The following is a 14,610-nucleotide window of genomic DNA, read 5'->3' as shown; positions in this document are numbered from 1 at the left end:
CTGCCACTTAGGTAAATGAACGAACCATAGTCTGTGAAGTAAGATTAGCTCGCATTACTCTGTCAACCTAAGCAAAGGACTTACTCTCTGTAAACCTCAGTTTTCTCCTCCAAGACCATATTTCTCAGGAATATGGTGAAAAATAAGTGAAATACATGAAGCACTAGCTATAATTCCTGATTCATGAGAAGTAATCAATAAGTTTAGTTCTTTATACATGTGAACCAAAGTACTGTCATTTGATGGCATTCATCAGGGTTTCTCTTTGTCAATAATGCCACTTAGGGTCAGATATTTCTTCATTGTAAAGAGTTGTCCTGTGCATTATAGGATGTTTAGCAGCATCTCTAACCTCTACACACTAGATTCCAGGAGGACTATCCACCAGCATGACAGCTAAAAATGTCTCCAGACATTGCCACATGTCCCTAGTGGCAAAATATGCAGACATTTTATTCAAGAGTAATAAGGATAGAGAGAAAGAGGGAATGTGGCAGTGTATCCATACATGTAGAATAGGAAAGAAAAGTACTTGATTGTTCTCAGAATGCCTAAAACCCTTACTGTCTCTATTACTTTTCCCATAATCTAACATAAACAAATTTGTTACGCTCTAAGAAGATGCTTAACATTTACTATGTGCCACTGACTATGCTAATAAGCTTTGCATGAGTTAACGATTGAAGGTTGTATATGTATCTGCCATCTCGACTAGATTGGCATTCCACTGTGAACAGGGACCTTGTACCAGCCCCAACTGTGATGTATTTGTACTTCTGAGGGAGCTATTTTCTATGTTGGTCACATTGGTAGCATTGCACCCAAATAAAACATTAAGGAACTGAAAATGGTTGGAGGTGTGGAAAACATGGAAAGTGAGTATACAAATCTAAAATGTGGTAGATTACAAATACTGATTTTTTTTCAAAAAGTTTTAATAGAGCTATTTTGAGAAAAGTAAACCCACCATTAACATTTTTTTCATCATCACTAAACCGATATATCAGAAGAAAGATGTAAAAAAGTAGCCCCTTTAAAGTTAAATTTTTTCTATTATATTTATTTGAAGAGGATGCCAGTAGTGCTTAGAAATTGTTCACTCATTCATACTTCATGTGTGATTCACTATGTCATTAATTGTTAAAGATGTCAGAGTTAAACTTTAAGCTTCAACTTTAAGTTCAGCAGTGTTTTTCTCTTTTTTCTTAACATATATTTCTAATTACATAGATGAGTTAGAAAATTAAGACATAGGAATGTATAACTTAAGGAGTAATAATCTCCATGTCACTATATATGGATCCAAATTATTATTTTTAACAGCTACGTAACATATAAGCTATGAGTGTAGCCTAATTATAATTAAGCAATCTGCTATCAGAGGACATTTAGATTGTTTCCAGTTTTTTGCGGCAGTGCATATCCTCGTACTAATTTCTTTGCACATATGCTCATATAATTCTTTAGTACAAATTTCTGGAAGTGGAATTGCAGAGTCAAAAGATAATCTCAGTTGAATGTTTCCCGTTACGTGTAGTACACATGTGTGTATACCTTACAGTACACTTCCAAAAAATTCCTCTGTCTAGGGGCACCTGGGTGGCTCAGGTGGTTAAGCATCTGCCTTCGCCTCAGGTCATGATCCCAGGGTCCTGGGATCGAGCCCCACGTCAGGCTCCTGGCTCAGCGGGGAGCCTGCTTCTTCTCCCTCTGCCTCTCTCCCTGCTCATGCTCTCTCTCTCTCTCTCTGTATCTCTGTGTCTCAAATGAATAAATAAAATCTTAAAAAAAAATTCCTCTGTCTAGATAAATAGCCTTTATCTATATCAATTTATTATTCAACAGAGAAATGGTGAAAAGTCACTGTCTTTCCTATAATTTCATCCTCACTGCTCTCCAGGATGAGGTATTAAAATTACACCTAAGTGGTTTCTGTTATAGCTGATTATAATCTTGAAAATAGAGACACTTTATCTCTCTGATTCCCAGCTGTGTCCTCTGAATGGCACCTAAAATTCTGTTTTTCAAACTGCAGATTGTCACCCATTAGGGGGTTTGAAAAGTTTGTTGTTTTTCTTTTTAGTGAAATCTAATAGAACAAAAAGAGTATGTTTCCTTACAGTGGGCCCTGCCCAAAGAATGTGAATATATCTGATCCTAGAAAATTCCTCCACTTATAAGGAGGGAAGTGGGCTTGGTCTTGCTGCCTTCACTAAGAACTCTTTGTGCTGGCCTTTGAGGTCAGTGGTGCGATTGTCACAGATGTGCAGAAAATAATCCATTAGGCATTTCATATAGAACTAGTCGCGTGTTTAGAACTTAGCCAGTTATAACATTGTGCCTCTCATGTGAGAAACACAAACAATTCTCTGGAGAAGCTATTTTTATTGCTAGCTAGCTACATTTTCTATTTCTCTTTCCACGGGTGAACATTTTCCTGAAAACTTCACCATTGGAGGAGAGAGATGCAGAGCTTAGGCCCATCTTCTCACTAGTCAACCCAGTATCTTCCTTTCTGTTTCAAGGTCCTTCCTCAAAAGCACAGAACTGTGCGAAGGGAAAGTGAGAGGAAGGGCTCAGGGAGCAGGGGGGCAGGAGGGGCTTTCCCTGGTCTTTCCTAATCCTTCAGTTCCAAAAGCTTAGCTGGTATTTCAGAATTTTGAAATAAAACTTGCTTTTACAATTGATGCAAATATTACTCAGTGATTCATCCTTTCCAAAGAATTCTTGGTTTCTTTTGACATTTTATTTTTAAATTATGAATTAACATTGACATCACTCCGAGGGTTCCTGTTACCTCAGCTCTTTACGGTGAATTTAACTGCCTTACAAAGCCTGTAAAAGTTCAGATTTTAATCACCACCCTGGTATCTCTTGGGCTGCTGTTGGGCTTTTAAAACAGTGATATTTTGGCACACTTTTGGGCAAAAAGCATGGAGAGGATGTTGGCAGGAGGACTGTGTTTAATTGGGTATTTTGTTCAGTGCCTACAGTTTGGAGATCTTCATTAAAGTTTTAACTACAGTAAAGATCATGATAAGAACCCTGTGGCAGTTCTAATAGAGTAATTTTAGTTGAGTTTTTAAAATCAAAGTGAGGGCCACTTTATATTCAAAGGTCAGGAAGCCATCCACAGCCGCATGTACAGGTACACATATATATTCAAAGTAACAGGTACTCAATGGATTCTGTCTATTTAATAAGTCAACAGTCTCGCCTCTGCTTTTGAAGACCATAGGCTAAGATTGTTTGAGAGGATTCAGGTGGTCAGCCCACATTAATGGAAAGCCTAAAGGCAAAAAAGAAAAAAAATTGTCTTAATATCTTTCTTGGAAGTTTGGACTCCTGGGTGTTCTAAGAATAAGGATTTTCCACATGGAATATTGCAGCTGGCATTAGCACTGCATTTCAGTATAACACTTATTATTTTACTAGTGTTCTTCAAATAACTGAAAATTATGATAATGACTCTTTAATATAGATATATACCTAAGTACATGTAAAAATCCAAGTTTACAAAAAGAGCTGTGATTTGTTCTTTGAGTAAGCATTTATTAGTCAACTAACCTACTGCAAGCTCAGCAAAGTTCTACTGTTGTCAGAGGTCGATCCCATCAAAACCTCTCATTTTACAGATGAAGAAACAAGGCCATAGTGAGTTTCGTTGTATATCCAGAGTCACACACCCAAGTAGTGGAAGAACTCTGGAATTTTGAATGACTTAATTCCTTTTTACTGTATCAGGGCAATCCCCCCCCCCCCCCGTTTTTTAAGCTACTTATCTTAATTGATTACAGTCATTTGTCAATCTTCAGCAGTTTTATGTTTTAGACAAATATTTCTTTCAAATCCTCATGGAGTTATATTTATAGGACACACCTTTCTCCCTTCTGCTGAAGTTGGACACTGCTCTGTATCCCACTAGCAGTTCTCAGGAGGCTTGCTCACTCCTTGTCAGGCACAGAGGCCTCTGGCAGGAGAGGATGTCATTGAAAACCGGGGTCCTCTTTGAAGGATCTTGTCCTTTACTGGAGACGTAGTCATTAGACTGTATTAATAGAGAGACCCAGCAATGCCCTACGTCAAAGACCAAAGAGATTTCTTTCTCTCTCACATCACTACCAGTATTAGCTGCCACTCATCATCATCTCTGGTAGAAGCTGGGTCTTCTTCATGTCTAGGTTTTATCCAGAAGGAAAGAGAAAACACAAAACAAAAACATGGAGGACACATGTCAAGGGCCTTAAGCCCAGACCTAGAAGTGGCACAGAGATAGTTTGACATTCCACTGGTGAGCATTTCATCAAGTGGCCATCCCTCATTCTAAGGAAGTGTGGGGTATAGTCTAGCTGAGCAGTTACATTTCCAGCTACAACTATTACCGTGCAAAAGGAGAGTACAGATTTTGGCATACAGTTAACATTCTCAGCCCGAATCCCAAGTGCTTTATAGACTTCATGGGAAAAAAAAAAAACAAACAAAAAGCTTGTCTCAGGAATGTTGTATACCTGAAATTAATGTAATGTGTCAACTATATTTCAGTAAAAAATGAAAGAAAAATTTATTTCAGGAATTAATATTTGCTTTCAGCCTTTTTTGTCCTTTAATCTTTCACGTAAATAGATCTAAAATTTGATCTAGGTAAATTTAAGTAAAATCAGCCTGTATTTAAAGTAATGAGAAGGATATTTCTTAAGTAAGTAAATCCAAAATGATATGTGATTTTTAGATACTGTTTTTATCTGGCCATGTGGTTTCTCACTTTTTTCAGGGCCTCTGGGTAATAGAAGACTGCTAGGGCCTGCAGTACATTAATATCTGGCTGGGGTTGATTAAATCTGAGACTGTAGCCTTGATAATAAGGACTCTTACAATCTCTCTCTACCACTTTGTTTTTTTTTTTTTTAAGATTTACTTATTTAGAGAGAGAGCACGTGAGCGTGCATGCGAATGAGGGGAGGGGCAGAGGCAGAGGGAGAGAGAGAATCTTAAGCAGATTCCGCTGTGAGCGTGGAGCCTAACACAGGGCTTGATCTCAGGACCCCCAGACCATGACCTGAGCCGAAATCAGGAGTCCAACACTTAACCGACTGAGCCACCCAGGCGCCTTTCTATACCACTTGGACAACGGTAGGAAATGACTTACTGCAGTGGAACGCACTGGAGGGCAGAGCATGGCACACCATAGTTGTCCCCTCCTAGTGCTGCACAAATCACTGACCAGGCCCCTCTGACAGCAGGAGGACCTTCTCTGAGCTTTTCAACTCTAGAAGTGGGTAGAAAGCTTGGATACAGTTCTAGTACCATCGCAGAATTCATGAAAGGTTGGAAAGTAATCTACACACAGAGCTAAGACTAAATCCTTGAAGTCTAGATGGTGACAAATAGAAATGACCTCTAAGAATTTCAGTATGTATGATTTTTATACAGAGGATGAAGATTGGTTGCACCAAACTCCAGGACACTGTTGTGAGCTTGCCATGGTTTTGGATTGTACATACGTGGTAATTCTTTGATTGTGCAATTTTCCTGCTGGTAGATTTCAATTTCAAAAAGGAACTTCTCTTCTAAGGTTGATGTCCCCCCTCCTAAGACTTTTAAAAAGGATTATGTTTGGTCTTACTGGAATAATATAGTTTACTCCTGCATGATGGAATTCTTAAGTGTCATTACATTCTTATAGTCTGATTTTGTTTTGTTTTGATACACAGCTCCAGAATGGCAGAAGACGATACATATTTGGGAGGGCATGAACAAGTAAGTATTATAATCTCACTGATAATTTTTTTGTAAATGTATTCATATTTTTAAATATACAGAGGCAGCAGTAGTAGTTATCAGGAAAACTCTAAAATTGGTAGAAATTTATTTTAAATTGTTTTTGCAGTTTCCCTGTCCCTCCATGTGAGGTCAGAGAGGACGTGTCATATAAAATGAGTAACTTAAACCCTCCTAGCACACGTACTATTGCATAAAAATTATATATGCTACGGGTCAAATGATAACTACCATATTAGTTTCCCAGGGCTACTTTAACAAATGATCACAAACCAGGTGGCTTAAAAAAAAAAACAAAAACACAGAAATATATGGGGTGCCTGGGTGGCTTAGTCAGTTAAGCGTCCAACTCTTGGTTTTGGCTCGGGTCATGATCTCGGGGTTGTAGGATCAAGACCACATCAGGCTCTGTGCTGGGTGTGGAGCCTATTGGGATTCTCTCTCCCTCTCCCACTGTACCCTCCCCCTCTCCCTCTCTAAAAACAAAACAAAACAAAACATGAAAACAGAAATATATTCTCTCACAGTTCTGGAGGCTAGAAATATCAAAATCCAGAATCAAGATGATGACAGGGTTGGTGACTTCTGGAAGTTCTGAAGGAGACTCTCTGTTCCCGGCTTCTCTCTCCTAGCCTGCTGGTGGTTGCCAGCAATCCTCAGTGCTCCTTGGCTTGTAGCTGCATCACTCCTGCAGACCTGCCTATTTCCCTGGGTGTCTCTCCTGTGTCCCTGTATCCAAATCTCCCTCTCGTTTCTCTCACGAAGTCCCCAGTCACTGGATTTAGGGTCCACCCTTCAGTATGACATCTTCTTTACTTGATTACATCTGTGAAGACCTTATTTCTAAGTAAAGTTACGTACACAGGCACTGGGGGTTAGGACTTGAATGTGTCTTTTTGGGGGGAAACACAAAATATTTATTTAAAGCTTATCTAGTGTGGAGGCAAATTAGTGTAGTGAAAAGAACTCTGGCCTTAGAATTCAAATATATTTTTGTAGATGCTGACTTCTACTGATCAGCTCTTAAAACTTGAAGAATCACTTGGCCCCCCACCATCCCACTTTTCTCATTTGCAAAATAGGAATGCTAGCCCCATACTCACAAGGATGTTGAAAAGACTGAATGGGCAATGAATGTGTTTGGGGAACATATAACAGTTCATTATAATTTTATTTTCGGTTATGAAGGGATACCAATTTTTTTTCGCCCAACTTTTTACTTTGAAAAATTTCAGGTCTATAGAAATATTGAATAGTCCAACAGATCTTTGTTGAATATTTTGCTTCCTCCCCATCCCTCCCTCTCTTTCTCCCTCCCTCCCTCTGTATGTGCATACATACATATGTGTTTTATATATTTTATATTAGATGTATATAAAATGAACCATTTGAAAGCAACTTCCAGAGTCTAGGGTAATTACAATAGCACTATTAAATTTTTAACATAATGATTTTTAAGGAGTATTTCGGCTATTTATTGAGGCATTACTATGTACCAGAACATTGGCTAAGAAGGACTACAAAGTGATAGAGCTGCCATTCTAATAGGAGGAACAGAAACATAGTTTCTATATAGTGATAAATGCTGCCATAGTAGTTTGTACAGAATGAGCTAGAAATGTCAAAAGGGATCACTCTACTACCTGGAGGGAAGAGCAGAGTTATGAACGACTTTCCAGAGAAAGTCTTTGTAAGCTGCGATTTGGAAAATGTATTTTGCTAGACTAGACAAGGAGAGGGAACACTAGGTACCAGGACACCCTGGCCCAAGATTCATAATCATTTCACATTAAAACTTCACTGGCAACCACCTAAAAAATGGATTTTCCAAATGTATGCATGCAAACAGGAAAATAAAACCAAAAGTGAAATACTTTTCAAGGGATCTGGTATCACTTCTGCAAATAAAATATTGTGTAGCATTCACTACTCTTGACAATCTTCTGATTTATTTAGAAAGAATGAATATACATTGCTTTTCACATTAAGATGCTCTTTTTGAATTTTATTGTACAAATGGTGATATAGGATCAATCTAGGAACATTTTCTTTGATTACAGCAGAAGAGATATTTGGCCACTCATATTATCAAAACCCATGTTTTACCTTTCATTTTTAATATGCTATCTCTAACATTTGAAGGCAGACTCTAATCAGCATTAGGGTTGTTCTCCTTGGTTTTAGACCATGCTTTCCTGTCTATACACAGGAAATCTTATCAACAAGAGATGGTCCTTTAATGCCACACAAAAGTAAAACCTGCTGAAAACATTCATTTCGAGAGTTTTTCTTATGTGGGCACTTTTGTGATCATCAGCAATAGGGGTGGGGTACGATCTGATATTTCCATTTTTGAGGCGAGAGGTCCTTGAAGTAGGAGGTTTTTTTTTTCTCCTTGTCTCAAGATTAACGGTATATATTTCCTGAAGTGTACATGTCCTCAGTGAAATATCCCCAGTGTTTTTAACATATTCTGGAATTTGCTGTCCAACCGTGACCTGATACACAATGCAAGGTGCAGCGCACAACGTGGCTTCTGTCTTCCTTGTCTGAAGTGGAGTGTGCGCCTCAGTTCCAAGACCACCGCTCTTCCCTCTCCTCGGTTATTTTAGCCACTCGCAGGACCATAGGGAAGACATTTTTTTGCTAGGTCATCTCTTCTCTGAGACTGGCAAATACTCTGTAAGGTGGGGCCCATTTTTTACAATAGCATGTTTTTTGATTCCTATGTTTCCTTTCCAGTGAACAATGGATAGCATAGATGAACTTTACTCTTAAGCATTGAAGTGGAGCAGATTTACTGTTCCTCAACTGAAAATTTGCATACCTCACAACTGGATCTGAAATGTTCTTTATTTAAACACTGTGCTTCTTACTCTTGATTTAACTAGGCATACTAGCTCGTAGGTTCCAGGAACCTCCAACAATATAGTAATAAAAGAAAAAAAAAGGAGGGGTGCCTGGGTGGCTCAGTCGGTTAAGCATCTGCCTTCGGCTCCAGCATCTGCCTTCAGCTCAGGTCATGATCCCAGGGGCCTGGGATCGAGCTCCGCATTGCATCAGGCTCCCTGCTCAGCAAGGAGTCTGCTTCTCCCTCTCCCTCTGCCCCCTCCCCGCTTGTTTGCTGTCTCTCTCTATCTCGCTGTCTCGCTCACTCACTCTCAAGTAGGTAAAAATCTTTTTTTTTTTAAAAGGAGTAAATTGTAATGCTCCTTTTTCTTTTTGTTTAATACCAGCTTACTAACTAGCGTATCATAAAAAATGAAATATGGTTGGTTTTTGTGCGGTCCACAGACTTTAGGTTGAAACAAATGCTAGCTCAGAAGTACAAATTTTAAGTCCTGAATGAACTAAATGGAAAGGAAATTTTCTCTTGGGGTAAGTACTTATTAGTAACTTATCAAGATAGAATATATAATTCAATCAACACATATTGCTTGCCCACTGTGTTAGTTCTCTGTTGCTACTGTAACAAATTACCAGACATTTAGTGACTTAAAACAACACAAATTTATTCTCTTACAGTCTGAAGGTCAGAAGTCTAAAATCCAGGTGTTCACAGGGCTAAATTCCTTCTGAAGGATTTCTTTTCCTTGCTTCTTTGAGCTTCTACAAGTGGCCTGCATTCCTTGGCTTGTGACCCCTTCATCACGTCAGCTTCTTGTTTCCATTGTCATATCTCCTACCATTCACTTTGATCTCCTCCATCCCTCTTACTGAGCCCACTTGAATACTTCAGGATTATCTCTCTATGTCCATATGAGAGAGAGAGAGAGAGAGAGAGAGAGAGCACGAGCAGGGGGAGGGGCAGAGGGACAGGGACAAGCAGACTCCCTGCTGAGTAGGGAGCCTGATGCAGGGCTCAGTCCCAGGATCCCAAGATCATGACCTGAGCGGAAGTCAGACACTCAACAGACTGAGCCACCCAGGCGCCCTTCTGTGTCCATATTCTTAATTTAATAACATCTGCAAACTCCTTTTTGCTATATGAGATAGCATTCACAGGTTCTGGGGATTAGGATATAGTTGTTTTGAGGGGAACCATTATCCAGCCTATCACACCTGTTAAATTCCAGGTATTTTGCATTGTGCTAAGTAAGTAGAGGTGGAAAAAAAAAAAGTGAGGGAGCTCTGTGCTCAGTTATATCTGCTGCTTAGACTGTAAGTTACATTTTTAGTTTTTCTGTAAATTGCTCCGGGGCTGTTGCCTAATTCTTATAGGTCTTGAAGTTGTATGGCTAGAGCAGGAGTTTCTTTACCATCATCAGAGAAATATTTCTAGGATTTCTAGGACTATATTCTTACTCTCATATTTTTGAGAGTACAGCTTTAAATCATTCATTAAAAAAATATTAAGTATCCACTCTGCGATAAATATACACTGGGCCCTAAAGATATACTAATAAGCAAGCTACACCAGGTGCTGGCCTCTGTGGACTTTATAGTTAGGTCATTCTTCTCAGATCCCTTTGTCACATAAACATGGCCCAAACATGTAAAGTTCTGTACACATGAGAATTTCGCTAGGTCTCATGAACATGTTTTTAAAATCCTGACTTGAAATATTTTCAGATTTTTCTTTGTGCTTTCGTTTTTGTTCCAATAATTGTTTTAGGTGTTTCAACTTCAGATATTTAATACAATGTTGGAAAAGTAAAGATTGAATTATTTAAATTTTTTTTTTACAGATGTTTCATTTGGATCCTTTGACTCATACAATATTTAACCCAGAGTTGTTTCAACCAGAGATGCCACTAACTACAGGTAAGAAAACTCCTCATCCCTGTTACCCTGTCATTTATTTTGCTTTTGTTTTTTTTTTAAATTCAAGATTCCCTAATAGCTTCTTGTAGCAAGTCACTAATATGCCTAGAAAGGAAATGGTGATACATGTTTTAAAAACCAACTTTCACTAGACTTGTTGGAACTATATTTGCACAGACTATACTTGCACAAAAGTGGTGTTCCATCCCACTTACCCATTGTCTGACTTAATTGTTAGTGATATCTGTGAGGATGGCTCAGAAGGAATTTTTTTCCGGTAGCATTTTCCTTTTCACCCAGTCTTATTAGCTCTGGGTTCTTTATAACTCCTGTTTCCTTTATCCCAGATGCACATGAGGTATTCTCCACTTCTCACCTCTGTTCCCCAAACATTTATTTGAGCGTCTGTTGTGTGCCATCCAGTGTGCCAGGCACTGGGGAAACAAAGTTTACAAAAGTTTACAAAAATCATAAAAATCATCTCAGTAGAAAAATCATCTTTTAAAAGCTTTTGGCTTCATAGTCTGACCAATTGGATAAAACTTAGGTTAATCATCCTTCCTTCTAATATGACTGTATTATTGCCATTGACAAATTGTTGAATCTCATATGGATGATTTAAAAAAATCAGCTCCTTTAGTCTCTTTTTATTTATTGATTTGTATGTAAGCTTTGTGTGATGGCTCTTTTTATGTGCTCCTCATATCACTAGTGGGACTTAACATATGCTCTGAGGCAGCGTGAGTAAATTGTGGAAGTTGTATATAGAACAGAGAGTGTTGTATTTGGGGGATCTGTCTGGTTCAGTGAGTAGAGCATGCGACTCTTGATCTCGGGGTTGTGAGTTTGAGCCCCATGTTGGGTGTAGAGATTATCTTTAAACAAACAAACAAACAAAAAACCCAGAGACTTGTAATCACCGAGTGGACTTCAGCTATTCTATTTACCATGGACTTGCTTGTCCTCATTGGGAGACTTCATCCAGTTTGTATCATTCTCACTTAAAATTAATATTGTTACTATGGTAGCCACTTTTTCTTTTTTTAGATCAAAATATTCTGCATTTTTTTATCACTATTATGTATATCTAGGAATTCTTGGGAGGGAAAAAATAAATCTGCTATATGTTGACCTTCCCTAGCAGAAGTTGTATGGCTGAGGCCTTTCTCTTTACCCCACAGAATGTATTTTGTAGGCTGCTGTAGGAGAGATCTCGTGAAGTGCTGTCCAATCTGAGCTGTAGGTCAGCTTCCTGGGAACAAGTAAAGATCTTGGTAGCTTCTGTGTTTCCTGTGAACTTTTTATTCTGGGGTTCAAAGTTCTTTCTTAGTATCAAAGTTCTTTCTTAGCTTTATTGAAAGCCTAAGAACTTGGTTCTGTCGTCAGAAAACATAAACATTTCCATTTAATGCCTTGTAAATGCTAAATAGTACCCTGAGTAAATGCCTTCTTAATGTTTTTATTTCATCAAGTTTATGGAGGTTGAAATAAGATTATAAAAAGAAACATCTCAGTAAATATTATGTGGTCAGAGCTTCATGTTGTAGAAATTATTTTGCCATAGTATTAGAAAAACTCTTAAAATTATACCTCAAAATCTCATATTCCAGTTATTACCTCATCATTTTTATTGTTATGTTTTTCCCTCTCTGTTGCAGTGGCATAGTCCAATTTTTATGATCCAAGATGTATGGATGTTTTATTCACTTTTTAAAGGGTAGAGAGGTTATTTAAGCCAATATTAACTTGTAATTCTCATGGATGTTTTATCTTCTTGAAATCTGAAACTATTAGTTCTACTACTTGTTGAAAATTTTATGTGATACGGTACAACTTTTAGGTCTATAATGTTATATATACTGTTAAGTTAAATTTCTCTGCATAGTGGGATGTTACTTCATGGCATAGAAACGTGGCCAAAATAAAATTGGCATTAAAATGACTACATGCATATCAAATCTAATTTTCTAGTTGATTTAACTTTTGAGTGTGTTCCCTAAAAGAGAAAAATGGCCCCACTTCACTAATAAAATTCCCAAAACTTGGAATTTCACATATTTAAAGGAAATTAAGCCATACAGCAAAAAATAATAGCAAATCTTCAAGTATTTTTAGAAGAGTTAATAAGTGAGAGACTTGAAGTTTAACATAAACGTGATCTAACTCTTCTGTATTTTCCATGACATACAAAGGTTGCTTTTTTAGAGCCTTCTCTTATTGATACAGCATTCAAGAGGGAATGTTTTTATGAGTAGATTTGTTACATTATCACAAAGCTGTATTAGTAGTGTGAAAATGTTTCTATTTCTAAGCAGTTTTATTTCCCTGTCAAAAATTAAGTTCTAGCCATTTTTTGGAATTTTTAAATTGCAATTTTTTTCCTAAAAGTATTTTAAGGTATCCAGGATAAATTTCATACAGACAAGAGAAGATAATTTTCTTAAATTAATACTGCATTGGCCAGTCACTACCCATTTTTCCTTTCTTGTGTATGTTTTGCTTCAAATTCAGTCATTTTTCAACTGACTTCCTTATAAATTTCTTGCATAATAACAGGAAATAATTATACCTTTGTTTCCTCTCTAGCCTTATCCTGATTCATCATAACACTGAGAAGATAAAAATAAATTCTCTCTTAAGTTATAGTTGATTTTTTTAATTTCAACATGAAGATTTAAATCTTCTTCATAAACTTATTTATCTAAAATAATATGAACTTCTGTTATCTAAAAGAATGAACTTCTGGTTAAGAGACTGTGAAAGACTGAAATGAACACAGAAACATTCTCCTACAATTTTGTTAGTATCAGACATCTTAATTTGCAGTCAAATGAGTGAGAAACACCATATGCCTCTATTGCAGAGCTGAGGGTTATTATACTATTAACATAAAAACCAGCTGGGGAGCTTAGGGACTTTCTCATATTGAACAATTTGATTTTATACTACCAGAGGTTCTGATTTGCCTTTGAATTTTCCAAAGTCAGATATAGTCTGGGTATCGATTAAGCTTCTAGTCTTCTTTATGTTTTTGTCATAATTTATTGAAATGCAGCTATTGTCAATTAAATTTTTTACAGGATTTTATAAAATGCCTGTGCTGTTTCAGAAGAGTTGATATGAGAGTACTCAGTATTCAGAGATTGTATACAAACATCAAAAGCTATGAATTAGCAGGAAATGTCCACCAGATTTTTGGTGCAATAGACCAAATGAAATTGGGAGGGCAGGGAAAACAACCTAGCCAGTTGGGGAATGAAGGCAGTACTTGGGGATTCAGATAAGGGAAAGGAACCAAACACTTAGTTCAGGAAAGGCAGGTAGCCTGAGATCACTATCAGTGTATTTCACACATGTGGGCGCTAGCTCAGTCTCTTCTACTTTCACATTAAGCACGTTCTCTTTGAGGAATGGAAGTCAGTGTCTAATGAGGTGAAGGCAAAAGGAAATGTCATGGTGCCCAGGAAATGGTTGCTGCTTTTAACTGGTATTTGTGTCATTTTAAAAATGCTTTGTTAGTAGTCAAGATTTTGAAGGCTGTTGACATCTTCATCCTTGCCAGATGGACATCACACCTTTTCTTGGATTGGTGCAATGTGCTATCACCATTCAACATATGTTTATTTATCGTGGTTCTCTAAAGGCATAAAACTGTTATTAAAAATAAAGTTACTAGTCAAGTGAGGAAGGTAATTATATCAGTATGGAATTTTAGCTAACAAATGAATTTGAAACCTCTATTTAAAAACATAGTTTCAGGGTTTTTTTTTTTTTTTTACTTTATATTTTGTAGCAAATTTGAGAAGCCTCACAGTTTCTTTTGCTTTCTGTTTGTTGTTTTCACTTTTAGCAGATGGTCCATACCTTCAAATATTAGAGCAACCTAAACAGGTAAGAGGATTAAAGGGATGGGACTTCCTCTTTAAATGTGAGATCCATAAGTCTCATATTCGTATCTCAAGCACTGAATAAAATAATAAGTGAATTTTATGAAGGAAGTAGCTTATCTAGAAGTTTAGCAGCCTACTACCAAATTATTTGACAACATTATTTGTCTGCTTTACATTT

At 37.4% G+C, this 14,610-nt stretch overlaps 1 protein-coding gene across 2 annotated transcripts in view; it reads left to right on the top strand.

Moving 5' to 3' along the window:
- Window positions 1–14,610, top strand: part of NFKB1 (nuclear factor kappa B subunit 1) — a 109,805-nt gene that overhangs the window by 16,338 nt on the left and 78,857 nt on the right. The window contains exons 2-4 of one of the 2 annotated variants that reach the window (XM_028091231.2): window positions 5,712–5,757; window positions 10,467–10,542; window positions 14,393–14,433. In XM_028091231.2, the coding sequence (XP_027947032.1) occupies window positions 5,719–5,757; window positions 10,467–10,542; window positions 14,393–14,433 (156 nt within the window). In that variant the 5' untranslated portion in view covers window positions 5,712–5,718. The remainder of the gene's footprint in view (window positions 1–5,711; window positions 5,758–10,466; window positions 10,543–14,392; window positions 14,434–14,610) is intronic. The other variant, XM_028091232.2, reaches the window with a different exon arrangement.

Source organism: Eumetopias jubatus, unplaced genomic scaffold (genome assembly GCF_037043125.1).
Source record: "Eumetopias jubatus isolate StellerSeaLion01/CBP00866 unplaced genomic scaffold, mEumJub1_p1.0 scaffold_2, whole genome shotgun sequence".
Taxonomy (NCBI): Eukaryota; Metazoa; Chordata; class Mammalia; order Carnivora; family Otariidae; genus Eumetopias; species Eumetopias jubatus.
The sequence above is the reverse complement of the archived record's forward strand: the minus strand, read 5'-3'. Positions and strand labels throughout refer to the sequence as shown.